Source organism: Cadophora gregata (genome assembly GCF_030347475.1).
Source record: "Cadophora gregata isolate MNR1 chromosome Unknown scaffold_14, whole genome shotgun sequence".
Taxonomy (NCBI): Eukaryota; Fungi; Ascomycota; class Leotiomycetes; order Helotiales; family Ploettnerulaceae; genus Cadophora; species Cadophora gregata.
The window spans coordinates 1,718,892-1,746,479 of NW_026695937.1; the positions used below are offsets into that span (position 1 = coordinate 1,718,892).

Here is a 27,588-nt window from a genome sequence, read left to right on the forward strand (position 1 = left end):
CAGCTTGCACATGACCTTTGTTATATTCAACACCCACCATCAGACGACCTGTTATACAGCTCTGCCGTTGAACTCTCAGCCAAGACTCCAGGAGCCATCCCTCGTGCCTGCTCCTTTAGAACCATCTTATCCGGTGGTCCAATCCTCTTCTATGAAAAGGCCGCCAGCTGCTGCAAAGAACAGATACTCTAGACGATGCATCGGCTCGGTGAAAACAGTCATCATGCCGAAGAACTTCAGATGGCCTGCTAAGCTACTGCCTTTGTAAACTTCCAAATCGGTTGTTGCAGATGAGATTTTATCGATTGATTATACTGATGCTTCGGTAATGAAGATATATTCGCAGGTTGCAACCGTCGAAAAATGAAATCGAGATGCGTTGAATAAAAATACCTATGCCCTCAAGAGGTCAGGAGATCATTTGATTGGATGAGATTTTCAGGTATTATGATGAAAGGTACGGCGGAGTGGTTTCGACTCAAGGTCGCTGTAACTGGACGTGAATAGTTCTGAATGCAGGCATTGATAATGACTGGGATACTAAGCTGAGGTAGACAATGTTGTTGGTACACTGTGGTACATTGCTAGGTTCAGAGTAGGGCCGAAACACTTGCCCAGACAAGAGAAAGCTTCTCCACAGACGCGAAACCTGTGGGGAAACGCGCAGAACTGCTGTCACGAACAATACAACAAAAAATGGGTTGGGGGATTCTTGTTCAGGGCGGTTACGATGAGAGATGCTGGAGCTGATGCAACTAATCAGTCAGTCTGGGCACTAAAAAGAGGCTCGGCGGTTGGCTTGAGGCTGGCTTCAGGCTTCAGCAAATGCGATGTTAGTGTTGGATTTAGTGGTGGCATGTCAGATTTCGTGGCGTCCGTTGATCATCCAACTTTCGAATCCAAGCGCCCAACGATTTTCTCGGAGAGAACAGCGAGACCGCGGCGTGATCAACGGATTCTATGATTGCTTGTGTTTCTGCTGGGATGAGAGATGGAGAAGTGAACCGTGATCGGGGAAATGGTGGAGCCCTGGAATCAAGGGGGTTCCCGCGGGGGCTGACTCGCTGAATAGCGGATCCTCATGGAGTCCCCGGCTGGAGACAAGCCTGCAAGCGTAGAATTTCCCATCACCAGAAACCCACTCAGCAGCTGCACCTCATCCACTTTTCACGTCTCTCCTCTCAGCGGGAAGCATCCAGATTGCTTGTGTTGGTCTCACAGGGACAAAGAGACGCACGAGAGCGGGCCTGGCACTTCGCTCGCTGAATCTTTTCCTTGGAAGTGCTGCTGCGTGACTTGGCTGCTTGTCTTGGAGTCGCCTCATCGTTGGCTGTCCAGCAGGGCGAGTGCTGCATCATTGGCTCCATGCGAATAATAAGGCCGAACCGTGCCAATTGACGCAATGCCCAGGACACGCAGCCCTTGACGTCGATTTCTTGGGGCGTTCTTCGTGCCTTCGATGCCGTGGCACTAGATCCTATTGAGACGGAGAGGCTGGATGGCAAAGTCGCCGGCGTGTGAAGGCTTCTCCACATCGAGGGAGTGCCGGGGTAGACGATTCGCCTTGGCATCTCCAGAGGAGAAAAGTACAGGCATGGGCAAAGGCCGACCTTTCCCATCCAGGCGGTTTGTCTTCTCAGTGAGGACTGAATTGTGGATATGAAGTCTGGATGAGCCAACCAGGTCTCGCTTTCGAGCTGCAGATGAGGCCATGATATGGAGCCCGATACTTACCGTGATTTATCCAGAAATCTTCATGCGGAGGGCGGGGCATGGGGGAATGAAACAACGTCTATGATGGGGTATATATCTCTCCTCCTGCTCATGAGAATTATTGTTTTCATCAGCAGCTCACTCCTCGTTCTTTCGGCCCTCTTCCGTCAACAACAGCTCCGACCTCAACCAACATACATCTCCGTCAAACTACTCCACAATGGAGGAAGTTGTAAGGACAACCTCAACTGTTTCGGCGGGCGTTGATGGCCGCAAGAAGAGCAAGGTCGCCATCGATGACCATGCTGTTACTGGTGCTGGACACATTACCACTCGCGAATCCATCGTTCCTGTTGCCCTTGTCACAATCCTCTTCTTCATGTGGGGTTTCGCATATGGTCTTCTGGATGTTCTCAATGCCCACTTCCAGACTGCTTTGAACATCTCTCAAGGTCAATCTGGTGGTCTGCAGGCTGCATACTTTGGGTTCGTCGTTCCCCAGCTCGCAAAAGCTAGCCCATATATATTTGTACTAACACTGCTTCTAGTGCATACTTTATCGGCCCTCTCACATACTCCGGCTGGGTCGTTCGTAAGTTTGGTTACAGATGGGCTTTTATCACCGGTCTCTGCATTTATGGCGTGGGTGCGCTCATGTTCTGGCCTTCCGGTGTCAAGCGATCGTAAGCTCTAATATCCTTCGGCACCAAAGACACTTTGCTGACCAGATTTGTAGCTTCGTTGGATTCTGCCTGAGCATGTTCATCGTCGGCAGCGGACTTTCCACACTCGAAACAGCAGCCAATCCTTTCATCGCCACCTGCGGTCCTCCAAAGTACTCCGAGCTTCGTCTCACTTTGGCACAATCCTTCCAAGCAGTCGGAACCGTCGTCGCTCCCGTCCTCGCCTCGCAAGTCATCTTCAAGAAAGTTGACGACACTTCCCTGACCTCCGTCCAATGGGTGTACCTCGGCATCGCCATCTTCGTCTTCCTTCTCGCAATCGTCTTCTTCTTCGTCCACCTCCCTGAAGTCACCGATGCCGACATGGCTGAACAAGCCGCACTCTCTGCCCAAGATACCGATTTTGAGGATAAGCCGCTCAGACAGCAGTATACCCTTTTCTTCGGATGTCTGGCACAGTGGTGTTATGTGGGCGCTCAAGTTGCGTATGCTGGATACTTTATCAATTACGTATCTTGGGTTCGTCCTGGCACCACGCACGCAACTGGCGCAAACCTCCTCGCTGGTGCGCAGGGTTGTTTCGCTGTTGGGCGTTTCATCGCAAGTGGTATGCTCAAATTCGTCAAGCCCCGCCTCGTGCTCATGGGTTTCTTAACTGGTGTCGTCGTCTTCGCTTGTCTTGTTATCGGCTTAAAGGGCAACGGCGGTGTCGCAGCTATCTTCCTAGTGCTGTTCTTTGAGTCATGCGTCTTCCCTCTGATATTCACCCTCTCCCTCCGTGGTCTCGGACGACACAGCAAACGTGGTGCTTCGTTTATCGTAGCTTCGGTTTCCGGCGGCGCGTTGTTTCCACCAGTTCTCGGTGCTGTTGCCGATGCTCTCGGTGGAAATACCCAGAAGGCGTTCTTCATCCCGTTGATTGGCTTTGCTATCGCTATCACCTTCCCTATCTACCTCAACATCTTCAAGAGGAAGACTCTTGATGGGTGGACTGAGAAGGTTAAGGTCGGAATTGAGGAGCCAACCAAGGATATTGAGTCTGGATCCATCAGTGAGAAGACGGGTACTTCTCACATGGAGAAGTTGTAATCGTAGTCGTGGTGGGGTTTAGTGTTAATAGGTGGTGGTGATGTGGCGTTTTATGTTTGTGAAATGAATTGAGATATCCAATGATAGAAACAATGGACGGCGCTCCATTTTGGAATAGAAACACCATAGAATAGTAAACGAATAGAAAAGGAACGGACATAAATTATCTTTATACAAACCTTGTTCCTTGGCTAAAGCTTCTACCATGGCCTGGTTAAACAATAGCCTTGTGTAGATGGCTGATGAAGGATTGTAGGGCAGTCCAGCATCAGATATTCCGGTAAGACGACTTTATGAGCATGTTGAAGGTCCTGCTTCTTATAGTGGTGATATAGATATTGATAAACAGAGTAAAAGACGAAGACAAAGGAGAAGATGACAAAGGAGAAGAAGACAAAGGAGAAGATGACAAAGGAAAAGATGACAAAGGAGAAGACGACAAACCTTGCAAGGAACGACATCGGTAGCTAAATTTGGCGCTAGCTATTTAAGGTTATTCAGACTCCCGCTTCCACTCCCACTCCCCCTAGCCCGTGCTAGTAAAATGTCTACCCCAACGTCGCAATCTCTCTATAACAGCCTGAATACTTGTAAAAAATAATACTCCTGCTACTGGCGAGCGTCTAAGTGCATGAATTGGCTAGAACTCGTACTTGTTTGACATGGACAAATCTACGACTAGCAGGACCTGCGAAGAGATACTTGATGGTAGAAGTCTGCGCTGGTTTGCTGCGCTGGTTTGCTATTGCTATGTGCTTTGAAAAGTGTTTAGAAGAGCTATGTTCTTGGGCAATGTAATACTGTGGACTGAACACAGTATTGAATTACGTGAAGCGGCGATCTATAGTGAAGTCCTTGCTGCATCTACCCTAAAGATGCCATCAAAACATCGGCCGGCAACAAGGATCAGGTCATTGAAAGAAGGAGCTGTCAGTTGTTTCCAAGATAGGGTATAACATTACTGCGACCACAGGGTAACCAGTACTTTCCAAACGCTATCCTAACAGCACATTCCTGACCCAACCAGTATCTAAAGATTAGTACTAGAGTCAGTTCAGAAGACCGCTGCCCTATTTATTTGTCAGTAAGTAAGCAGTAGGTGGTATTATAACTTCTTCTTACTGTCTGTCGCTCCTTAATCTTTGTTTTCTAGCAATAATCGTCGTCTAGGTCGTGCCACAGATTTGGATGCGTTTACAATTACCAACCTCATTTTTCGCGACCGGCCTGCAGCTCAATTAAAGTGACCATAATAAGTTGTCTGCACTTCATCTCAGACCCAGTTTTTCTCTCCCAAAGTTTCGTCATCCATGCCAGCCTGTTTGCTGCAAACGCAAAGAGTTCCCAGGAATCATGTGACATCTCTTGTGTTGATATCACCAGGCCCATCACCTACCCCTGTTCATGCATATGCAAGCCATCTCACTCAAACAACCCACATGCCTCCACACCACTCCTATCGCGACATGCTCACATGCGAAACTTCCTTATCTATGAAGGCTCACACGACCTCAGTCTTTATCTTTCGATATGACAGGACATGAGATACATATCAGAACCATTCCAAGATTTGATAGCAAAACAATTTTCAGTTATCCAGTCAACTCCATCGTTGAAATATCCAAAGTTGGTCTTCAAATTCCCTGAGAGAGAAATAAACCAATACGCAACGCAAAACTATGGCATTCTCGGACTCTAAAGAAGGCTATACTAGTATCGCTGCTCCTTCATCAGTAAGCGCCCCCCCAGAGCTTCTACTAGTTCCTCCCTTCTCAATTTATACCCTTACGCTTCACAACTAACAAAATCTACAGACTGAATCCCACCACGATGTTGAGAAAGCCGCTACCACCACCACCTCTCCAAAGACATGGGCCTACGGCACCTTCATGATCAAGGACGCACCCGAGGTAGAGAGCGAGAAGATGCGTGAAGGACGTCGAGGAGCATTCAACGCGATCATACTCTCGCTTGTTGCGTCGCTTCTGCTTGTTGGAGCTTTTACATTGGGGTCATTTGTTGTTGTCACGGTTTTCTTGGGATAGATTCATGTCTGCTGTCTTTTGTGATGATTAGCACTGCGAGGATGAGGTTAGTGAGTCAGAGAAGGTCAGAATGGTTTGTGGTGGTGCTGGATACCCGGTTGTTTCTTGATGAGATTAATGAATATGTGTGACTTGCTATTACTTTGTCCCGCTGTGTGAATGGTGCTTAGTGAATGGCGACTTTTGATCATCAATCACATTTAGGTCCTCAAAGGAAGGTAATAAGTCGTTCTTAAATATAGCCTTGTAATCCCCCCTCTACCTACAATAACAGAAGAGTAAAACGCAAGAACTGCAGTATGATGACCTGGGCAAAATCTTGGTCAAGCCCTTTTGATCCCAACTTCGGCTAAGGCCTTTGCACTGCACTTGAGAAACAGAAGAAGGTGACGACAACTCTGCTCGCTGTTCAAATACAAATGTATATACGAAACAAAATCATGTACAAGAATCTCTCAACAACTCCTTCCCCAGCCATCAGCTTTCCCAATTACCAGTAAGTCGTCGCTCCAATCGCAGCCCCACTGGTGGGGATCAAAAAGTCACTCCCCACAACCTTCCCATTACTCGCCCTCGCACCCGTAACAGCCGCAGAACTAGTGCTCTTGAAACTAGCATCATTCCACGTTCCACTCTGCCAGCTATTCCCAGTCTGAGTATACTTCCCGCTAAGACTAACCTGGCTATTTCCGTTATTGACAGCGATGTTGGACTTGAAAGTCGACGCCGCAGTGGAAGACTTAAAGCCAGTGTCGCCATTCTTCCAGGCTGTGTTGCGCGTGAAGACGAAGTTGCCGGTTTGGCTGTTGTCGGTGAAGCCTTTGGCGGCGTTTTGGAAGGCGATGCAGTTGGTGATGACGTGGTTGGCTGGGCCTTTGTCTGCGGCGTCTCCGCCGCCGAGCTTGAAGCCGTTTCCGTCGCCCTGGAAGTCGGAGAATCCCCAGCTGGTGGATGTCAGATTTCATATTCAAAGGATTCAAGTAAGAGTAGAGGAGCTTACCGGTTGACGCCGTTACCCCATGAGATGGTGTCCTCAATAGTAACAGCAGACTTGAACTCCCACAAGTCAAGACCATCATCGACATTATTCCAAAGTCTTGCTCCTTTCAAGAGGTTGCCCTCTCCACTTCCCTCCTTGCAAGCAAATCCGTCCGCACTCTCGCCGTTTTTGCGCGGATCACGGTTTCCGTAAGAATCAAGGTAAAGGATGGTGTTCTTGGCAGAAGCTCCTTGCATCTGGAAGCCAGTCTCGTAGTTGTCCCGGGTGATGAGACGCTCGTAGTAGTTGTTAGAGCTGTCCACGGCGTACACCCCGTATGGGCCATTTTTCAGCCTGCGTAGATGTCAACAACTGGATATGCATCCAATGCAAGTGACTTACTCCAATCCATAGAACTTCCAGTAGTTCGCTTTCTCAATGTGCAAGATACCTCGGCTGGCGGCCGGAAGACTCGCGTCCAGAGCAGCAGGTGTATAAGGAAGACCTTCTCCATCAATGACTACCTTTTCGCCCGAGTACGACGAGAGTGTAATCGGAGCTGAGGCAGTTCCACTCTTGGATTTGATCTGGATGTTGGTTGTAAGCGAGTATGTTCCAGCGCGCAAGTAAATAGTGTCACCAGCGACAGCTTTGTTCACTGCGACTTGAATAGACTTGTAAGGAGCAGCGAGTGTTCCGGCTGCGGTATCTGAGCCGGATGGCGAAACGTAAAGAGTGGCGCTGAAAGCCGCATTGGCGGAGATCAGCACGAGGAAAAGATTGGATAACATGCTGAAAATGCACACGACTGTGAGAACTAAAGAAGAGAAATGAACGATAGATTGAGAAGAGTGTTGGAGAAACCATTTTGAATGTCAACTGGAAGTACTTCTCAATATAGTGCGCAGACTTGACTCTGCTAGGGAAATACCCAGGAGGTAGTAATTTATCCATCAATCCACATGTACTATATTCGAGTGAAGCTTCAGAGATCGAATGTGGATGGCTTAATATTTCACCGGGGGAGAGGGGAAGACGTGGTCGCTTGGCATCTTGTACCCCTGAGGCAGAACCCTGCAGAATTGAAGGGATTCCACGAACCAAACGACTTAGAGCTGCCCTCATACGTCCCGCCTTTCAATACTGAACAATGAGCTATCAATTAATAAAGCAAAAATTTTGTACTCCATTTGTTTCTGTCATTCTGAAGCTATTCAGGAAAATGTTTCATGATCCGTGGAGTTCCCAACTCTTCGGCACCGGGATCGCCAAGTGTACCAAGCCGGAGACTTGACCGGCGAATCTCCCAACTCGAAACATCGACTTTAAAACAAGCATAATTAATTTGCGGCTTCCACGGTCGAGATGAAAATGCCCAGTATGACTCGAACCTTCCTTGCTGGTTCCGAGGTTGGGACAGCGACAAACTCGTGTCTAGTCCGCTGTCTTGGTAATCAGACAGCAAATTGAAAAAGCTGAACTTGTTTCCCACCGTTTGATTTTGCATGTATTCCGTGTCGAAAATTCTTGAATCTGGGAAGAGCGGTGCGGACTTCTTGCATATATCGCAAGCATAGTTGCGCACCTTGCGCTATCGCAATCCCGTCCACCGGATTCTGAAGACCATAGATACGAGAACTTTCGCTGTGCCTGACGAGATTGGGTCGATTGAGCCATTGTATGTGTCCTTCCGCCACTCGACAAGAAGATCAGGAAAAACTTTCAGCACACACTTGTGGATGACGTGTCGTTGCCACAGCACATTCATAATGGCGCACAAGCTCTCCATTTCATGGGCATCAATTCACCTCCATCCACAATCTCAAGCGTTCGACACCAACGGACACGTACCAATCCACTTCCCCTCATCCAACTCCCCCAATATCCATCTCGCCAACCTCCCCCTATCCAACCACAACCCATCTCTTCCCTTCTTGTCACCCACATAACAAGCTTCCACCTCACCCTCACTGTCTCCTAGTGCCTTTCCCGACAACAACGGCACTCTGAAAACTGTCCATTTTATTTTCTCGCCCAGATCAACTGTAGCTTGTGCCATGCCCCGTACTTCATTGTAGGCGTCACCTCCGATTACTCGCACGTACATGTTGATGGCTACCCACCATTTGACGGATCTTGTATCTTCGGGTGCGGAGTAGGAGGCGGTGGAGAGGGTGAGGATTCGTGTGTAGGAGTTGGCGAGGAGGTGGGGGTAGAGGGTTTGGAGGGCGTGGGTTATTGGCTGAAGGTTGTCAGTGTCCTTTGTCTTTATATGAACACAGTAGATAGAGAACGTACCATCCCCTTTTTCTCACCAAGTGTTGGACCAGCCAACGAGACAAATACTGTAGCTCCGCATGCAGCAGCCTTCTTCAATGACTCCTCATCTCCAAACTCGCCTTGTATGATGTGGATGTTCGGATTCGAGGCTATGTCTTCGGAGATCTTGGATGGTGTCCGGACGTAGAGGGTCAATGTGTGGCCAGCCTCTAGAGCTGCGCGCAGGAAGATCGTGCCGCATATTCCGGTACCTCCTAGGAGCAGAATGTGGTATTTTGCTGATAACATGGTTGACTAAGAGAACGGAAAAGTCGACGGAGGCAGGGCGCGAGTGGAGAGCTTCAGAGAATGGAAAGGTCCTGCCGATAGAGAAATGGAAAAGTCGTTCAGTTCATGATGCGAAGTATATCTTCATCCGGTATTCCTTCTATCATCTGTAGTCATGAACCCATCCCCTCACTACCTCCAGACTGTTGTCAAACTTAATGCGTCATGGAACCTTATCAAAGCGGCTCTTGCGCCAGCCGCTTGCTCATCCCTCATTTGGTCTAGCCTAGAACCTAATCTCTTATCTTTGCCGCTTGTCGCCCCTGCATCAGATGGCATACTTCGCTTCCACCCTTCTCGTTCAAAATTCTGCACGCGAGCAAAAAGCTGCACTGCACTGACAGGGTCTTCATCCACCCACCACCCTTCAACCTATCACATCCACCGTGAATATAAGACACCGCCTCACAGGACCACTTCTCACCACTTCTCACCACTTCACACCTCAACCTCATCTCTTCCCTCCTCCTATATACTCGACATTGAGAAGCTTCACGATGTCCGCTTTGTGGTTGTTGGGTCACAAGACCTTATCGGATCCATTGACGGTACATGAAGCCTTATCTGGTATCTTTGGAAGCATCAGTTTGGCGACATGGATCTTTCTCCTGGTGAGTTTCGCTGAGGCATGTGGAGGATGTGGCTTTGAGGATATACTTCTGTCTGGATGGAATTGTGTTGACTGTTGTCCAGGTCCCTCAGTTATATCTGAACTATAAGACTGGAAGTGCAGAGGGCATCTCACTGGCTTTCCTCGGTGTCTGGCTCATTGGTGACATCACCAACCTGTCCGGTATGTTTGTCTACACTTGCATCGAGTTCGTAGCAACTTGGACGTCGTACATTCCTCGTTGGCCTTCTCATTTCGTCTTCTTCCCCTCACCTTCGACCGGTCACGTGCCCTTGCTGATCATCCCAACAGGTGCTCTATGGGCCGATCTAGTCCCAACTGTCATCGCTCTCGCCATATACTTCTGCATCGCCGACGTCGTTCTCATCACGCAATGTCTTTATTACAACCACGTGAATGCCAAAACCACGCGCCAGCAATCAGTCGCCTCAGCCGCAACAGAGAACGAGCCGCTTCTCTCCCATCGCCGAAGCAGTGACACGATCGGCCTCCCAGGGTCGCACAGACGCCGCTCTTCAGCTATCAGTGCTGGTGGAAACTCACTTGCTAAGATCCTGGAGGAGGACGATATCGATGGAAAGCCGTGGTTGAAGAATACCTTGAGTATTCTTGGTGTCGTTGTGGTTGGGACAGCGGGCTGGGCTATCGCGTGGCAATCTGGTGTCTGGATTCCTCAGCCTGAGGATGGAGACATGGTTGGTCCGCAAGCTACTGCTATGGGTGCGAAGATCTTGGGATACATCAGCGCGGTTTGCTATCTTGGGTTAGTCCGTTCTCTTTCCCTCTCTCGAAACCCCCCAATTTTCCGTCTTACCAAGTCCAACATCGATTGTTATCCATGAATTAACACTCCTAACCAGAGCGCGCATCCCGCAAATCATCAAGAACCACCAAGAAAAGTCCTGCGAAGGCCTCGCCCTCCTCTTCTTCATGCTCTCGCTAATGGGCAACCTCACCTACGGCGCCGGCATCCTCGCCCACTCTCTCGAGAAGGAGTATCTCTGGACCAACCTCCCCTGGTTGATTGGGAGTTTGGGCACGATGGCGGAGGACGCAATTATTTTCGTGCAGTTTAGGATGTATGCGCCGAAGATGCGTGCCGAGGCTGTGGAGTAGATGGTTCAAAGTGAAAGTGGTGTTGAAGAAGTGGACGTAGGGGGATGAGGAGGGGCCAGGAGCCGAATTCAAGGAATAGGAGATGATAAGACGTGCATGCATGGATGGTGGGTACTGCTAATCATGGAGAACCATGTATTTGTATGTATATTTGGCGTTTGTACGAGTTCTCCCGCATTATCTGGATGAGCATGCTCTAAGCTTAGTTATTTTGAATCACAAGTTCACAACTCAATATTCCCCATACCTCCGTTATTAGCCAATCTGCCATAGTTCAGCCTCGTCGCCCTTCCTTCTCAAGAGTTCAGCTCACATATCAAACCGTTTTTGACTGTTATTAGCGACAAAACTACCTCCCTTGCTTAATTGGCTTCGCTACACTTGAATCGCATACATAACGAGATTTAACCGCTTTCTGAGTGGTGGAGTCAATAAGCGACTTTTGACAATATGTCAGTCTATCAATCCAGACACGATCGCAGCGAGGAGACTATTTCAATCTGTGCTTCTTGCGGAGTTGAGCTATGAGACGTCTGCTATTTTGACGTCAATTCTGAGATCATGGCGTTCCTCTGAAAGTTTTTCCATTTAAGACCGCCCAGCCAAGCTACAGCCTCGCGTAGAACCCCTAACTATTTTGGTACAACGCTTCAACATTCCATAACTAGGTAGTCGTCCATTTTGACACGTTCTACAAACTGAAGCCACTGTCTTACAGCCTCTCGTCGTACTTCCATGTGATGTAAGGCTCAACATATTTTTAGATATCCCTTTCCAAATCCCCCTTTCTAGAAACTCGACTTCGTCCAATCCCAACTCCACTCAATCATTATTCGCTTCATCCCAACTATTAAAATTAATTATTCAGGAGAAGAAGGCCCTCTAACCACTTAGGGTAGTAGTGCAAGACTTTATCCCCACACCCAATCACGGGCCAATCTCCTCGGCCAATCCCGCCAGGGGTCGCGCAACGTTTTTTTTTTTTGGCTTTGCTGCGTGGAAGCGGAAGCGGAAGCACAGCAAAGGGAAGGAAGCGTGGCAGAACGGAAGAACACGCCCAACCCTGCATCCACCCTCTCAACACGGCCACGACTAACTAAACCCTCGAATAAACTCCCATCCCCTTTCAACCCGACGACAACAACACCACCACCAACCTCACCACCATCACCATCTGCCTCCTCCTCGCAGACAGTACATCATAGTCTATGGCGCCTCTCTCATAGCCTAACCTGATCTGTCGCCCGTCTGTCTTCATTCTTGTCCATTACTTGCTTGACTTCCTTCTCTTCGCGCTATGACACTCCTTTAATCAACACGATACACTTCTTTATTTAATAATTTATTTTTTTGGTGCGAGACGCGTCGCCGTACACTCGATTTCGGATAACACGATAAGGGAGACATACATACAGACAAGGAGAGACATTTGCACGGTGTAGGAAAGGTTACTGAGGAAAGGAAAGGCTCCGTGTTGTAGCGTGGCCAGAGGATTGTTTTAGAGAGCAGAGTAGACGACGGAGTTTCGTCTGCGCTGGTCTCGGTGTGGTGAGTGAGATGCTGTTTCATTGGGTTTTGAGGAATGGATCTACGAAGGGCAAGGAGAGACAATGATCAGCCTTTTCGGCAGTGGCTTCTAGAAAACCAGCGGAGCGTTACTTTATCGCGGGCTTCTCAACTCTTGAGTACAAGACGCTTCGCTGGTCCTCTGGGGATCACTGCCGTGGAGGCCCAGTAGGTCCGTTGAAGATGATGTGATAGGGGACGCGATCTGGTCTGTTGATGTCAGGGGAAAATGCCCCTTTGAATTATGGCACGACGAAGGCTTTTTCCGGCCAAAAAAATGCTCGCAGATACCGGCGCGGACTCGATCATGTCTTTGGAGACGCGGCAGGACGCGATTTAATGGTTGCTGTTGCTGCGATTGAGTTGGACGGGTCTTGGAGATGGATCCGGAAAGCCATGAGGCTATTCCCAACCGAGACTCAATTGCAGAAGTGTCAACAGCAGACTCGGATTCTGTCGAGAGCAATTGGCTCGCAAATAGCGGCATTATACTTGTTGCGAGATGCAGGATGCCACTTCTCAAGCCTCGAAGTAAACATCCCATTTCAAGACTAATACTAACGCGCTCTCCTCCAGCAGATATCCAAACAATTTCTTCTTTGCAATCATCGCCTCCTCCTGCTGCAGCGGCAGAGGACGGACCCGGCAATAATCCATCTACAGCGGATCTACCTGCACGCGCCGAATCGCCTGCTTTCTCGACGAGCTCAACAGCAGAAGACGACGGAGGCTCATCTCCTGTCCTTCCACCGCTTCCGCAACCCACATTTCGTGGTCGCACATTCGAGCCTCGATCGAGAACGCCGCCTTCCGGTTCACCAGGGAGCAGTCACTACTATACTGCCAGCTGGGGATCTCCATACCAGCAGCCTGCAGGTTCATTCAGAACTCGATCACACGCCCATAGCCATACGTTGAGTAGTGAGCCGTCCGAAGATTCGCCCATCCGACATCTCGAGTTCCATACCCCGTTCCTCCGTCCAGCACCGACCTTTACACGTCTGCACACTGATCCCGAATTCGTCTCCCACGACGGTCTAATCAGTGCGGCAGTCCTTGCGAATCGAGCTAGACGTCCAGCGACGGGATTGACAGAGGATTGGATTCGACAACATACTGGAGGAGAATCTGTGGAAAGAAATCACTGGCTTAGTGACGACGCAGGAGATAGTGAGCACTCTTCACTGAGCGGATCAATCTCCGGCGAAAACAGAGATTGGCCTGGAACCGAAACGGATCCACGGACACCAACTCTAAAAACCTTTCTTGAATCTAGAAAGAAGGCACACAGCAGACCTGTAAGACCAAGAGGACACAGGAGACAATTGACAACGGATACATTGACACAGGAGGATTTCGCTGAAGATTTTCTCGACCATTCGATTCCGAAGATGTCGCTTACAGATGAGAATGATATGGGTGTGGCGATGGAAATGAATGCTCAATCGCCGGAAGACGAGACACCCCCTCCTCCACCACCGAAAGAATGGCGCGCTGCTGCTCTCCCCGCTCCAGTGGAAGCACCAGTCCAAGTCCCAACACCAGCTCCAGGACCGCCACGTCTGAAGAAAAAGGTCCCATGGAGAGGGAAAAATATCCTCGTCTTACTGCCATGGGACGATGAGCGCGGTCAGAAAGGCAAAGCCCCTACGCCTCTGACCGAGAAGGACATGGCTGCTATGTTGAAGGAGTGGGAGCAGCTGGGTTATGATACCACCGGCTTCAACCTTGGTCCCGATGTTTCTGAGGGAGATGAGGGTAGTCAGGGTCAGAGTCGCAGTCCCTGGCCTCTTGTCAGGGACGTCATCCAGGATAGGACGCAGCGAAACTTTAGGGTCAGCATCCCTAACCGAAAAGGTAAGAATGGCTCATTAAATCTTTACTGCTTTACATTCCAGATCACCTTACTTGGTAATGAAAATTGCCCAAGCATACCTTTGGTATCTATTTTCTGCCATTTACACGATGCTCGAATTATCGCAATCTATTCTACCATGCTAATACCAGTCTAGAATGGGACGACTATGTCCAGGAGCTCAAGGAAGCAAAGCTCCGTGCTTTGGGGGTGTCATTTGGAGACGAAGAACCTGCTCCAACGATCTCACCAGCTGTGTCAAATATGAAAAGCAGGAGAACATCTATGCAATATCCACCACTGCCATTCTCACCACCATTGCCGACATCTTCAGCGGCCAGCAGTCATTTGACTCAGCATCAAAACCCATTCTCGCCTCTGTTGATGCCAGGTGCTGGAATGTCAACGAGTCAGAGCTCCAATCCAGGCTCAGTAGCATCACCAGCCTCGATGCATGCACACATGCAGGGTAAATTCAATCCAAGACAATCTGTCTCATTTACTGGTAACGAGCATCCGTTTGGATCGCCATTCCAGTATCCTCAACAGAACTCTCCAGGAGTGTGGTCACCTCAACAGATGCTTTACCCGCAAGGTGCGGCTAGAGGTGGCTCGCCCTCGTTGCAAAATCTTGGGTCACTGGTATCTCCAGCTTCTCCGTTTTCGCAAGATGGTTATTTCCCACAAGGTGGAGACGTCATGTCGCAGATGCAACAAAGACAGCAGCTACTGCAGACCCAACTGGCGCATCAGCAACAATTGCAATTGCAGGGTGGTGCTAGAGCCTCCCCTCGCCTCCAAGAGGTTCGAGAGATCGAAGGCGAAGATGAACCTTTGTCCAAGAGCCCCTCGAAGACTCCCGAAGCAAGATTGCGCAACAATCCCAATGACCTCCAGAAAGAAATCGATGATGCGGAGTACCACTTGGAGGAGCAGATGCAGCGCGAGCTCGAGCACGATGATTACAGTCCACACTCTGACAAGGACGAAGACAAGTTCCCTCAGAAGCCTGTGATGGGTCATGCGAGAAATACCTCATCTATGGGGCTTGGTGCATCGAGATATGCTGCTGAGGATTCAGATGGCCCTGTACTGCATCATCCTCAGCCACATAGCCGAGGACACTCACTCTCTCAACGTCCTTTCCAAGACAGCGAGGAGAGTGCTCCCGAGTCGAAAAATCATCTCGGCAAGCCTGATCTTTCTGATATCGAGACAAACCCAAGTAATCTGGGAACGCCTGTTCAAAGCACTTCTCTGTCTGGTAGTGGTCATGATAGGTCACTTTCAGCGGTCAGCAACCCCTGGGCAGATTCAGATGCAAATCAAACCGAGAACAGTACTGCCCCTCCACGACGCAAAGGTCACAAAGCGACCTCGTCAACTCTCAACGTTGGAGCCAAGGAGTTCAAGTTCAATCCAACGGCAACGACTGCATTCGTTCCTGGCCAATTCGCTTTCAACAGCAATAGCTTCCAGTCGCCGATCAACGCATTCACAGCCTTTGCACCTCCTGTCTCTGCTACCACAAGCCATTTCAGCCATGGTTCAATTGCCAGCTCGAGCAAGATCAATGTCGCTGCGCCTGCCTTTACTCCAAGTCACAAGGAATTCAGTTTCTCTGCTTCGGGACCAAGTTTCAGACCTGATGCACCAGCTTTCACTCCTTTGAACTCAACATTTTCTGACTCCATTGGATCTGGTAGTGACGGACCTAGAAGCTCAATCTTCGGCAACATCGATCTGAGTGCCTTGGGTATCTCCAAACCGAGCAAGAAGAATAAGGCTATTCCGATCATTCGGCCTGATAGCAGTCATTCCAAGGCTGCAGAGAATGAGGATGTGGAAGATAAGGACGGTCGAATCACCCAGGGTGAAGGGCGAATCAAGAGAGCTCGTGGTGCAAAGGACGACGGTGATTCTGTGTCACTGTTTGCTGAACCAAGCATGCCACTTGGTGAGACGACCAGAGAGCAATCACCACCAAAGGAGTCTCTCACCGTGTCTACTGCGCCAGCTGACAAGGAGAACTCTGCTCCACTCGAGGAAAATCCTGCCGAGTCGAGCGCCCGTACTGAAGCATCTGGAAAGGACTTCTCGCCTTGGGAGTTCCAGGAGAAGAAGCAAGCAGAGGACTTCAATGCCGCAAGACCATTCACATCCCGTAGATATGGCTCTGGCTTGCCTGCCTATGGAAACTATAACCCCTCCGAGGACGAGTTTACCACACCCGTTCACGACCCTCAGAAGCCAAAGGGTCACAAGAAGAATATCTCGTCCTTGTCGGCTACCGCCAAGCCATTCGAGTTCAAGCCTGGAGCTTTCAACTTCACGTTTGGCCAGCCTTCTGCATCGGTCCCTGCACCATCTTCTGTACCTTCTCTGCCACCTTCGCTTCCTGTCAGTGCTGGCTTGTCTGCTTCACGATTCGCTAGAAGCCCAACTCCACCTGCAGTAGAGGCCTCAAGTCCGCCTAAATCACCAGAGACCCATATGCAGCCTGAGGAGCGAACACAGTTCCAAGGTGCATTGCCACAGGTTGAGAGTCCACCACCATACACTGGAGAGGAAGAACGCAACGAGACCTTCCAAGAGCAGTCATTGGAAGAGATTGATGAGGTCATGCGCTTGATGAACGAGGCAGAATCTGCACCAAGACAGGATTCCACCGTCTACCACCAGCCAAGTCCACAACGACACATCAATCTTCCAGACCCAGACAACTCGTCGCCTATCAGGCTTCTACCACAGCATGTCATGCGCAGTGATGCTCCTAGCCCAAGTCCAAGACGATTCCAAGCATTGCCTGGAGAGTCGAGAATCTTTTCACGTGTCAACGAGGATCCATTTGTTGCTGACGAATCACCTGTTCATCACCTGAATAACATGGACAGTCTGCCACCTAGTGAGTGGGATGATGTCCTTAGCGAGACTGAAGAGGCGAAACTTCTGCCTCGGGCCCAATTCTTTGACAACCACGTCAACGATCTCGTTGGTGGATTACTGTCTCAAAGACTCGAACCACTTGAGCGCACACTGGAGAATGTCCAGATGTCGCTTGATATGATGGCAGCTCGTGGTCAGTCCACTCAACGGGAGCGCCGAAGTATCTCGGGTGCGCTCAGTGATGCGGACGATGAAGATGATGATAATGCTCGCCGATCGCTTAGCCCCAGGCGAGACAAGAAGCTCGACAAGATCAGAGCCGTCATTACGGAAGCACTTGCTGCTCAACAAAACTCACGCCCCGCTACCGCTACGACCTCCCCTGGTGTCCTACCTGATTCTCGCAATGTCCTTCAAGCACTTAATGAGATGAAGGAGCAATTTGGTCAATCGATGCGCCTCGATCTCCGTGGTGAAGATCTCAGAAATATTGTCGAGGAGGCTGTCGAGAGACGTATGCCTACCTCACCAAAACCTGTTCTCGATGAAGCTGCAATTTCCAGAGAGGCAGAGTACAAAGCCAAGATTGCAGAACTCGAAGAAAGACTCATGCGGTTCGATACTGAAAACACAAGTCGTGTTGCTGATGTCGAAGAGAAGCTTCTCCGAGCAGACATCCGTACCGAAGAGGAAACCAAGTCCCGTCGTGCTGCCGAAGACCGTCTCGCGGAAGTCCAGAGATTGCTCCGCATCTCTTCCGAGGAGGAAGTTCGTCTCCGGGAAGCCATGGATGAGAGAGAGCTGAAGATCCGTGAGATTGTAGATGCTAGCGACCTCAAGGTAAGAAATGTCGAGGAACAACGAGCCAAGACGACCATGAGAATCGCGCTCCTAGAAGCCGCCCAAGACAATGCACAGAAGACACAGAATGATATGCAGAACCGTCTGACCATCTCCGACAACGATCTCAGAGAAGCTCGACTTGAAGCCCAACGCTGGCAAATGGAAGCTGAGCGTGCGCTCGACGCCGCCAGACGACACAGCGAGGATGCCGAGCAGGCCAATGAGACGAACAAGGAGCTGAGGCATACCATGGAGAGCCTGCGAACCCAGATGGAGGAAAGTATCCGAGTCCGCGAGGGTATGAGAGGGAAATTAATGGATTTGCAGGAGGACATGGCGCGCGCAGCCTGTGAAATTTCCGAAGAGAACGCCCGCCGCGCCAAGAAGGAGCAGGAGCTCATTGCCCGACAGGAGGTCCTCGATGCACGACTCCAGGCCGAAGCTAGGACGAGAGAGCGACTGGAGCTGGAGATTGAACGTCTTGAGGGTGGTGAGCGCGAGGGTATGCGTGCTGTGAGCGACCTGAAGAAGTTGGAAGCTGTTGTGGATGATTTAAGAGCGGAGAATCATGCTGCTCTCAAGGACAGTATGCGCTACAAGAGAGAATTCGAGGAGGCTAGAGAGTCTGGTTTGAGTGAAGTCCAGCGAACCAGACATTACATGCAGGTTGAGATCGATACTGCAAACAACCAAGTCAATGTTGTGCGCGAGGATCTCGAAAATCAAGTCCTCAGAGCTCGTGCAGAGATCGATCAGATCAAGCTGGATGCTGATACGGCAAAGGTCAAGAGCGAGATGTTGCTCGAGGAAGCAGAGTCTTCTAAGCAAACACTCCTTAATGACTTGAAGAACAAGCATGCCGATATCATAGAAGACATGCAGACTCAGCATGAACGCCAACTCAACAACACCGTTGAAGATGCTCAACGCCACGAGCAGCACCTTCTTGAACGATTATCTCTTTCAGCAGCTAAGACTGAGCACCTCCAAGACCGTGTCTCTCACCTAGAAGAAAAATTGGAGATCGCCAACCAAGCCGCAGCTGCAGCTGCGACCGCGGCTAAGACTGCCCGCTCAGCAAGCATCGCCTCTCCAACAACCACAACTCATCGACCATTGGCCAAAGGCCTCGAACTCCCAGAGAAGATCTCACCCCAAGCCCTCCGCGAAAGCATCATGGTTCTACAAGAGCAGCTCCAAGCCCGCGAGCAAACCATTGAATCTCTCACCACGCAACTCTCAACCGTCGACCTCGACGCCCCAACCAAGATCTCCAAGCGCGACGACGAAATCATGTGGCTCCGCGAACTCCTGTCAGTCCGCAAAGGCGATCTCCAGGATATCGTCAATGCTTTACAGAGTGATAGATTTGACGCCGAACGCGTCCGCGACGCCGCCATTCGTCTTCGCGCCAACCTGCAGATGGAAGAGCAAGAGCGGGAGCGCGCCATGAACGGTGGCTCGGCCCTCTCTAATCTCCCAAATATTGCGGCTAGTCTGCGGGACGTAGCTAGTCCGCGTGTCGCCCAAGCAGTTGGCCCTCTTGCCGCTGCGTGGGGCAACTGGCGGAAGGGGAGAGCCGTTGATGTCGATGGTGGATCTAATTCCAGCACGCCATCTCGCACCAACTCGCCGGGAAATCAAAGTTTCTTGAGTGGGTTGCTGACGCCGCCTGCTAGTACTTCGGCGAGGGGTGCTGCTGGGGAGAAGAGTGGAAGTGCAAGTGGGAAACAGCCTACTGCCTTTGGCAGTACAGGACAACGCTTCACCAGCGCACAACTCGCTAATCGTCCGCGCAATATGTCCGGACAGCAGCGTGGTGCTGCCGGCCCGAGTCGCCAACCTACAGGCGCAGGATTGCGAGGTAGTCCCGCTAAGTCCGCCAAAGGCTCTGTCGCTGGCGGAAGTAACAGAGGTATGCGAGGAAGTGTGAGCAGTGTGAATAGAGGGATGGGTGGCATGGGTATGGGTGGTGTACCTACCACGCCGCCGATGATGCGCAAGAGTAGCTATGATGCTGATGCGCAGGCGGAGGATTTCAGTGATGCGGGATTTTATGATGATGAGAGTTTTGCGGGGGAGGGGGATGATGTTTTGGATGAGGAGGAGGGTGAGGGTGAGGATGGAGATGGAGATGGGAGCAGAGGGGCTATGGGGAGGGGTGAGGCTGCGTTGTACGCTTGATTGATTGATTGCGATTGATCGGATGTACACGCTGAAAACACAGTCCTGTACGGACATACAAACTTATATTGAGGAGGATTTCTTTTGTCAAATATCGAGGATGGGGAGAGAGTTGGGGAGAGAGGCATGCCAAGTTGAGTTGGCCGAGGGATATGCCTGGGAGGGAGGGCGACCTGAAGAAGACGGAGACGAGAGTAAGGGGAAGATGGGTGAAGAGAAAGAGGGAAATTTAGATTGATTGATGATACCCCGCACATACACACGAAGCACACAAGTCAGAGCAAGACCAAGAGCAGAGTAAGAGTAGACAGATTGCGAATACCCCCTTTCCGTCACGTCACGTCACGTCCAGTTAGTCGGTCTTTCAGAAATAGCTGAAGTAATTGAATATCTTCTTTTTGGGTTTTGAATTCTGTGTGTGCTTAGATGGAATTTGGGATCTGTGATGTGCTGCGATTGACTTCGACATTTGTGATGTGCTGTGTGGTGGTGTTGTGCTGTATCGTGGGGACGTCGTGGGAGTGGAGTGGGTACACATCAATAAGGTAGCTGAACACACATGCCCCTGGCAATCTCACATCCCATACCATATCATACCATACCATAACTTATCTATTAGCCTACCTCTCATTCACTCCAGCTCTCATGTACATCCAAGGTGGTATCTCTATCTTTCGCAATCAAAGACGCGTCAATGTCAAGTTAAGGATAGGATACAGAATCAGGCAAAGTCGGATGTTTACTTCTGCTTTGGGCTTAGCTTGGTTTCTCTTGTGGGAGGGTGCTGTGCCACTTTTTCCTGGATGTTGATGGGGAGGTAGGTATTTAAGCGAGCTTATGGGATGGGGTACTTGAGTTGGAGGTTCAGTTGAACTTCTCTTTCCTCCACATCCATTTTGTTTTCAATTCCAGTCTCAACTTCGTCATATCTTTAGTTGATCCATTGTCCTTTTTAACCGTTGTCTGGAATTCTCACACTTGCCTGCCTACCCACCCATCTATCCAACCACTCAAACATCCACAATGGCATCCCATTCCCAATCCCAAATCTCACCACCAACACCCGCTTCTCCTCCCACTCCAATATCCATCAAACCTCTCACCTCCTCAGCCGAAGACCTAAACACTCTATCCACACTCTGGAGCCAGATCTTTCCTCAATGGCCAATCGAAGACGATTTACTGGGTACAATCATACGGCATCCATTATTCGAGGGGCAGGGGAGGCATTTCCTCGCCTTTGAAAATCAATTTCAATCCCAATCCCAATTCCAGCCTTCAAACTCACCTGAGGAAAAGCCAGTGGGGTTCATACTCACGTACTTATCTCTCGGCAACGAAGATGGGAAGACCAAGACGAAGAAAAGATATATCTCCGCTATTGGGGTGCTGCCTACCCATCGTGAAAGAGGGGTGGGGGGTGCATTGTTGAAGAGGGGAGTTGGGGCTTTGAGGGGTGGGGTGGGTGAGAGAGATGGGGATGGAGATGGTCATGGAGATGGGGATGGGGAAGGAGAGATGGAGAAGATTAAGATTGTTATTGGGAGTGAGACGCCGAGGTTTTGGCCGGGGTTGCCAGTTGAGTTTACATTGGGAGAGGGGGAATCGGTCGGGGTGTGGTTGGGGAGGAGAGGTATGTTTCTACCTCTCAGACTCTCTGTTTCTTGTTTACATCGACTCCCGTACTTGCTGCAAATGGTGGCGAAGATCGTTTCTCATCTCCCAGCCAGCTCCTCTCCTCTATAAAACCTGGTGTCTTTCATTTTGTGACTTTTGCTGATACCCACATATCCAGGCTTCAATAAATCCAATGGTCCGAATATCAAAGACTTCTTCAAGGGTGTCAGAACGGAAGTTGTATCACCCAATGTCAAAGAAAGAGTGGAAAAGATAGTGAAGGAGGAAGGACTCCGTTTTGCACCGTGGGATGAGAGTGGATATGAGGAGTGCATGGAGAAGCAGAATGCTAATTTCGTGAGTTTTGAATCTTTTCTCCTTGTCTCCCTGTCTCTATTACTTCCCTTTACCAGTTTCAAGCAATATCCTAATTTTTTCTCCTCCCTCTTTATCCGATTTTCGATCTTCAATTTCTCCAACTGAACCCATCTCCCCTCTATCTAGTCCTGGGCAAACGCCTACGCCGTCCTCGCCTCCCTAAACCTTTACCATGAAGTCCTCGTTGCTTTCGATGCCGAGACCAACCAACAGCTTGGATGGACTCTGATGTGTGGACCAGATGCGAGTGTCAAGGATATGTTTGCTTTCCTGCCACTTGCGGGGGATGTTGCTTTTGAAGCAGAAGCCGCTGAAAAAGATGAAGGCAGCAAAGTGAAAAGGGGAATTGGGTTGATTTCTGCGGTGGGGATAGATGCGAAGGCTAGAGGGAGGGGTGTGGGGTTGGCGATGGTTGTTAGGGCTATGGAGGTTAGTTCTTTTTGACTTGATTTGGCTTGGATGGAGTTTCTCTCTAAGGACACAAGCCGCTCTCCCTCCTGGATCCTAGGTTGGTTCTGGCTCGAACACCGGGTGGAAGCGGAGAAGCTGTTTGGATGCGTGAAAAACGAGAACCGTGGCTGACATTGTATACAGAATTTGAAGGAGAGAGGTGTGGATGGGATATTTATCGATAGCGCGGTGATCAAGGGTTTTTATGAGAAGATAGGATTTGAGACGAGGTGGGAGTATGAGAATTGGGAGTTTATTGGGACAGGCGAGGAGGAAAGTGGTTGATGTTCCCGAGTGAGCATTTTCTTTCAGTAACGAGAGGAGGACTTCAAACCAGATGGAGTGGTAGCGGATATACGGTAGCTAGCAAGGATTAGTTGATATTTGGCACCCTGTACGTCGTTCGTCGATTCTGGAGCATTGTGTGTCTTTGTCCACGAATTTTGCGCAATAATTGCTTCTTCAGGCAAGTATCTCTCGGCACTGTGCTGTCGGCCTTCTTTTGATTTGAATGTATCTTTATGCTTCATACGATGCACACATCCAGCACTACACAGCTGTAGCTATGTTAGCAATTAGGTAGGCTCCATTATTATGGTTTTTGCTTGTAAGCATGGAGACTTCACGGGATCCGAAGCCGTTCTAATACTTGAAGCTTGTGGGAGAGACGAGCGACTCATATTTCAGGGGCCAAGGCAGCATCAGCGGGATATCGAAAATGGGATGGGACTATAAGAGAATGGAGCTGTCGCAATATAAATGCCTCCTTGGTACGAAAACGGCGGCAACCAACAGCGCTTAGGCGGGCCAAGGATCCAAGTTAGTGACAAAACCTGCGTCAACACAAGGATTACTTCAACACCCACCACCATCTTGTCTAGCCACATGCGATTCCTGCAAACTTTTCCATCATTTACGATAGTTTTCACGTAGCAATCACAGCTCGTCTCGTCTATACATCACCGCAGTATGACTTCGAGGTTCTTTTCCTGCTCAGTGCCGGAATGTGAACGGCCCAGTGTCAGAGCGATTGGTGGATGCGACGTATGCAACAATTACCTGTGTCTAGTTCACATGTCACCAGCTTATCACAAGTGCAGCAAGGTGAGTTGTATGTTCTTTGTCCTCACCTCATTTTCATGTCATATCTTATCTAAATCCGATACTAATTGTTCTTGAAAACACAGGTCTTGGATGATGCAACCTACGTATTGCAGACTGCCGCTGAAATTGAACGTCTTCGCTCTCGGATCAACGACGCAGCAGTCTGCAAACATGCTTCAAGTCTAAATGGTGGCCGTAGTTGCACTATCGAACATTCTTCCACGATTGGCCCCGGTGCTATTATGGGAAGCGCCAATTACCACGCTCAGATTCGTTTCTACGACGGATCTCCCTCATGGTTACTTCGGGTTCCACGTGTTGCCAGCTTCGCTGTTGGTCTTCCAGCTTCACTAGTTGAGTACCTTGTACTCAGCGAATACGCAACCTTGAAGTTTCTTGAAACTACCGCAGTACCGACACCTCGAGCATTCAGCTACGGTATACATGGCACTGGAACAGACCATGGTACTGGAGTCAGTTTCATCCTCATGGAAGAACTACCAGGGACACCGTGGACAGGTCAAGGCATTTCCGGCGGCAAAGCCACTGAGAGCGAAAAGGCAAAGGTCTGGAGTGGTCTTGCGGATATTCTGATCGAGTTAGAAAAACACCCTTTTCCTAAGGCTGGTTCACTGTGCTTGCAATCCTCTGCAATTCAGGTATCGGCCGTTGCAAGCGACAGGTTTCTCGTCCTCACCCCCACCGGTCCGTTTGCTACATCTACCGCCTATTATACAGCTTTTGCTGAGCAGTACCTGGAGCTCATCGTGGATGGTCAACTATATACCGAATATCCTATTGATGCTTATCTGGTGTACCGATTTTTGAAAGATAGTGCAACCCAGTTGACGTCGCAAGAGGAAACCCAAATGCCAGAGAGATTCTACTTGAAGCATGTCGACGACAAAGGCGACCACATACTTGTTGACGAGCAACTGAACATCACTGGTATTATTGACTGGCAAATGGCACGTGTTGTACCACGAAAGGAAGCTTTTGGACCTTCGCTTGTTACAGCAGATATGAACTCCTTGTGCAATGGAACAGTCTCACTAAGTCCCAACGACCTTGTACTGGCGGAGATTCTACAAGGAAGAGGCTCATCTGATCTGGCCAGTAATATGACTGATGAGAAAGTGAGGAGATATTTTTGGGGCTTGGCCTTTGAGCCAGAATGGAAATATGCCTTGCCGTCAGCAAATGCAATATTACAAGCGTTTGGGGTGGTAGAAGGCTGGTCGGAGTGGAAAGAGAGCGCGCTGAAGGAGTACGAGACTGATGAACGCCTAAAAGGCCTACTTGTCTTGTCACAGATGGGATGACGAATGCATCCAGCACAGCGACAAACCGTCTGGGGGAAAAAGTCAAGGATAGAATCATAACTGAAAATATAGAATACACTCAATTGACTCTCGTGAAGACTTCGCGCTTCAGATTTACTCCCCATATCAATATATGGTTGTATGGAGCGTAAGATTCATACATTATCTCAACTGATGCCTAGCGAAGCAACTGAGAAAGATAAGGCGCTAATATATATTAACACTTTTGATCAACCTCTCCAGCAGAGCCACCACGGCTCAACTTCCCATGGCATAAACTGTATTTACGTAGCATACGTAATCAGACTTATAAAAGAGTAGCCCAATAGCCACAGGCTCTTCTCTCCTTAGCAATTAATTGTTAAATTACAATGAGCGACACATGAGAAGATTTAACATGACACTGTGAAAATTGTATTCAGCTTTGCGGAAACACTAGGGTGATGACCAGTAGTATACATCCCCTTCAACGGACTAATTGGTGACTATTCTTTATGACCAGCCATGCAACGCGTCAATCCCATTCTACTCTTCGTCCTCTGTCCAACCCATCTCTCGGAGCATCCCACTCAAAACAAAGTTTTCCGCTAGCAAGACTCATCTCAATGACTTCTCTCGACCTTGGGAACATTTCTTTCTCATACTCTTCCACTGCCCTCAGGGTTGCTCCGAACTCCTTTAGCTTGCGTGCTAGAACGACGGAGTCTTTCATGGCCATGTTGACACCCTCTCCAACGAACGGGGTAGTAACATGCGCAGCGTCACCTATCAACGTAACATCTGACGATGCTTCCCAATTGATTGCATCGGGTGGCATATAATATAATGGCCAAGCATGGAACGGGCCTTCGATTGCCCTGATAATCGCTTTGAGGTTCTCGGAATGACCATTATTAAATTCGGCTAGAGCGAATCGCTTGACCGCTTCAGCATCAGCAAGATCGATTCCTTTGATCTTGTCAAACTCTTCGGGGCAAGGAATTCCGAGATCGAGGCGGTAGTGGCCATCTCCTTGGCGTTGAATCCAAATCATGACTGAGCGGCCGAAGACTGCCATGGGTCCAAACTTTGCCATCTCTTCCAGAGTGGGGTAGAATGGATTTGTGGTATGCATCTCGCCAGTCCAGAATGTAAATCCAGAGTATTTTGGTTTTGCCGGTGTGACCTAGAAGGAACTCAGCACACTGCGCCAGATTCGTGACAAATAAATATGCTGACCAAGTGACGAATCTTGCTACGTAGTCCATCCGCACCAATGACCAGCTTAAATCCCTTCGCTGTTGTCCCATCCTCAAACTTTAACAGTATCTGGCCTTTTTCATTTCTTTCACTCGAAGTCACCTTCTTCCGCCACTCAATCCTCCCCTTCTCAATGGTCGTCAATAATGCCTGCTTAATCTGCTCCCTATCCAACTCAGGCTGATCCTCCCCAACTCCCCACTTAAACACTTTCTCTCCCTGAGGACTCCACACCTGATGCACAGTATAATCACCTACCCTTCCAAACTCCTTGAATTTCTCATAGCAGCCAGCTTCTTCCATGGCAAGTTGGCCCGTTCCGGGGTGGAGATCGAGACAGCCGCCACGAGGGGGAACATCATGCGCACTGCGCTCGTAGACGACATAGGAGAAGCCGCTGCGCTCGAATATACCCGCAAGAGCGAGACCTGAGGGTCCACATCCGACAATAGCTATGTCCACAACCATATTCGTGCACAATGCAATTGATATTCAGTGACGAGAAAGAATAATCGAAGTGATCAAAGTGAGTTAACGATACAGGTATCTTACAGAAAATCAAGCACTTATATGTTTCTTGTATCTCTTTACGGACATTCTGGTGCTTCCCAAGTCCGCATTTTACCTGTTGCTTCGGAACACCAAAATTCGCTTGCGGACATCATCTATCTCCAGAATCCGGGGCTAAATGTCGTAAATGCCGTTTTCGCCACCCAAAATATTAGTGTAGTGATTGGGAAAAGGCTGTATTTGAGGTTTTACATAAAGATGAATGAAGGCTTTAAATTACGAAATTCATGACGTCAAGGCGCATGTATTTATGAATTGGTTTGGAACTAAAGCGCATACATCTCTAAGGTGGACCTATGGCGCTGCCAAGGCCGCCCTAGCGAATGAAAACAGTGGCAACGGATCCAAAGCTCAAATATGGTTCGTGGTTTGTATCGTGAAATGAAGGGAGAATCTAATGGGAGTCGTAGCTGTAGCTACAGTCTAGTTTATTCTCCTCATGAGCAAGGAAATTAATACAAATATATGTTGCGGGCAGAACGAGTAACGTGCAAAGGAAGTGGTTGGCATGTCAGCGACCTCGCGATAAGATCTTGACGACGCTCCACTGCCCCATTTCTTGCAGCAGATCACGGTAAAAGGTGATAAGAGATTGACGTATCACAAGTGCTACTGTGAGATATGAATCCCATCTACCCACGTCTTTTTTGAAGTCAACCGAGCCAGCGCTTTCAACTGCAATTGAATAAGCCCTCATACTAAATTATTATC

General features: G+C 49.4%; 9 protein-coding genes across 9 annotated transcripts; 6 read left to right on the plus strand and 3 right to left on the minus strand.

Moving 5' to 3' along the window:
- Window positions 1-1,933: 1,933 nt before the first annotated feature.
- On the plus strand, window positions 1,934-3,485 carry ONS95_004591 (uncharacterized protein; the record flags this gene model as incomplete). Its single annotated transcript, XM_058497957.1, has 3 exons — window positions 1,934-2,199; window positions 2,262-2,396; window positions 2,450-3,485. 3 exons carry the CDS (start codon window positions 1,934-1,936, stop codon window positions 3,483-3,485), a joined length of 1,437 nt encoding a protein of 478 aa, XP_058352688.1.
- Window positions 3,486-4,900: 1,415 nt separating this feature from the next.
- On the plus strand, window positions 4,901-5,667 carry ONS95_004592 (uncharacterized protein). The gene is made up of 2 exons (XM_058497958.1): window positions 4,901-5,218; window positions 5,300-5,667. Exons 1-2 carry the CDS (start codon window positions 5,165-5,167, stop codon window positions 5,528-5,530), a joined length of 285 nt encoding a protein of 94 aa, XP_058352689.1. The 5' UTR covers window positions 4,901-5,164; the 3' UTR covers window positions 5,531-5,667.
- A 353-nt stretch (window positions 5,668-6,020) lies between these two features.
- Window positions 6,021-7,300, minus strand: ONS95_004593 (uncharacterized protein; the record flags this gene model as incomplete). Its single annotated transcript, XM_058497959.1, has 3 exons — window positions 6,021-6,474; window positions 6,531-6,863; window positions 6,912-7,300. The coding sequence occupies 3 exons, from the start codon at window positions 7,298-7,300 to the stop codon at window positions 6,021-6,023; spliced, it is 1,176 nt and encodes a 391-aa protein (XP_058352690.1).
- A 1,031-nt stretch (window positions 7,301-8,331) lies between these two features.
- ONS95_004594 (uncharacterized protein) lies at window positions 8,332-9,077 on the minus strand (the record flags this gene model as incomplete). The annotated part of the gene is made up of 2 exons (XM_058497960.1): window positions 8,332-8,751; window positions 8,808-9,077. The coding sequence occupies 2 exons, from the start codon at window positions 9,075-9,077 to the stop codon at window positions 8,332-8,334; spliced, it is 690 nt and encodes a 229-aa protein (XP_058352691.1).
- A 186-nt stretch (window positions 9,078-9,263) lies between these two features.
- Window positions 9,264-11,806, plus strand: ONS95_004595 (uncharacterized protein). Its single transcript, XM_058497961.1, has 4 exons — window positions 9,264-9,727; window positions 9,810-9,909; window positions 10,039-10,510; window positions 10,608-11,806. Exons 1-4 carry the CDS (start codon window positions 9,614-9,616, stop codon window positions 10,861-10,863), a joined length of 942 nt encoding a protein of 313 aa, XP_058352692.1. The 5' UTR covers window positions 9,264-9,613; the 3' UTR covers window positions 10,864-11,806.
- Window positions 11,807-11,861: 55 nt separating this feature from the next.
- Window positions 11,862-20,599, plus strand: ONS95_004596 (uncharacterized protein). Its single transcript, XM_058497962.1, has 3 exons — window positions 11,862-12,411; window positions 13,009-14,286; window positions 14,442-20,599. The coding sequence occupies exons 2-3, from the start codon at window positions 13,821-13,823 to the stop codon at window positions 20,195-20,197; spliced, it is 6,222 nt and encodes a 2,073-aa protein (XP_058352693.1). The 5' UTR covers window positions 11,862-12,411; window positions 13,009-13,820; the 3' UTR covers window positions 20,198-20,599.
- Window positions 20,600-21,070: 471 nt separating this feature from the next.
- On the plus strand, window positions 21,071-23,072 carry ONS95_004597 (uncharacterized protein). Its single transcript, XM_058497963.1, has 4 exons — window positions 21,071-21,830; window positions 21,993-22,171; window positions 22,319-22,621; window positions 22,787-23,072. Exons 1-4 carry the CDS (start codon window positions 21,221-21,223, stop codon window positions 22,925-22,927), a joined length of 1,233 nt encoding a protein of 410 aa, XP_058352694.1. The 5' UTR covers window positions 21,071-21,220; the 3' UTR covers window positions 22,928-23,072.
- A 915-nt stretch (window positions 23,073-23,987) lies between these two features.
- On the plus strand, window positions 23,988-25,100 carry ONS95_004598 (uncharacterized protein). The gene has a single exon (XM_058497964.1). The coding sequence runs from the start codon at window positions 23,989-23,991 to the stop codon at window positions 25,066-25,068; it is 1,080 nt and encodes a 359-aa protein (XP_058352695.1). The 5' UTR covers window position 23,988; the 3' UTR covers window positions 25,069-25,100.
- Window positions 25,101-25,489: 389 nt separating this feature from the next.
- On the minus strand, window positions 25,490-27,078 carry ONS95_004599 (uncharacterized protein). The gene is made up of 2 exons (XM_058497965.1): window positions 26,287-27,078; window positions 25,490-26,233 (listed from the first exon to the last, which is right to left on the minus strand). Exons 1-2 carry the CDS (start codon window positions 26,773-26,775, stop codon window positions 25,583-25,585), a joined length of 1,140 nt encoding a protein of 379 aa, XP_058352696.1. The 5' UTR covers window positions 26,776-27,078; the 3' UTR covers window positions 25,490-25,582.
- Between the last annotated feature and the right edge of the window lie 510 nt (window positions 27,079-27,588).

What these genes read in the sequence shown, in the direction of transcription:
- ONS95_004599 (XM_058497965.1), bottom strand. Translation starts at nt 26,775, where the DNA reads ATGGTTGTGGACATAGCTATTGTCGGATGTGGACCCTCAGGTCTCGCT. An exon ending in GTAGCAAGATTCGTCACTTG is followed by an intron (nt 26,234 to 26,286) that starts GTCAGCATATTT and finishes AGTTCCTTCTAG; the next exon opens with GTCACACCGGCAAAACCAAA.
- ONS95_004598 (XM_058497964.1), top strand. Translation starts at nt 23,989, where the DNA reads ATGGGAAGCGCCAATTACCACGCTCAGATTCGTTTCTACGACGGATCT.
- ONS95_004592 (XM_058497958.1), top strand. Translation starts at nt 5,165, where the DNA reads ATGGCATTCTCGGACTCTAAAGAAGGCTATACTAGTATCGCTGCTCCT. An exon ending in GTATCGCTGCTCCTTCATCA is followed by an intron (nt 5,219 to 5,299) that starts GTAAGCGCCCCC and finishes CAAAATCTACAG; the next exon opens with ACTGAATCCCACCACGATGT.
- ONS95_004595 (XM_058497961.1), top strand. Translation starts at nt 9,614, where the DNA reads ATGTCCGCTTTGTGGTTGTTGGGTCACAAGACCTTATCGGATCCATTG. An exon ending in TGACATCACCAACCTGTCCG is followed by an intron (nt 9,910 to 10,038) that starts GTATGTTTGTCT and finishes TCATCCCAACAG; the next exon opens with GTGCTCTATGGGCCGATCTA. An exon ending in AGCGCGGTTTGCTATCTTGG is followed by an intron (nt 10,511 to 10,607) that starts GTTAGTCCGTTC and finishes ACTCCTAACCAG; the next exon opens with AGCGCGCATCCCGCAAATCA.
- ONS95_004596 (XM_058497962.1), top strand. Translation starts at nt 13,821, where the DNA reads ATGTCGCTTACAGATGAGAATGATATGGGTGTGGCGATGGAAATGAAT. An exon ending in CAGCATCCCTAACCGAAAAG is followed by an intron (nt 14,287 to 14,441) that starts GTAAGAATGGCT and finishes ATACCAGTCTAG; the next exon opens with AATGGGACGACTATGTCCAG.
- ONS95_004597 (XM_058497963.1), top strand. Translation starts at nt 21,221, where the DNA reads ATGGCATCCCATTCCCAATCCCAAATCTCACCACCAACACCCGCTTCT. An exon ending in GGTGTGGTTGGGGAGGAGAG is followed by an intron (nt 21,831 to 21,992) that starts GTATGTTTCTAC and finishes CCACATATCCAG; the next exon opens with GCTTCAATAAATCCAATGGT. An exon ending in TGGTTGTTAGGGCTATGGAG is followed by an intron (nt 22,622 to 22,786) that starts GTTAGTTCTTTT and finishes CATTGTATACAG; the next exon opens with AATTTGAAGGAGAGAGGTGT.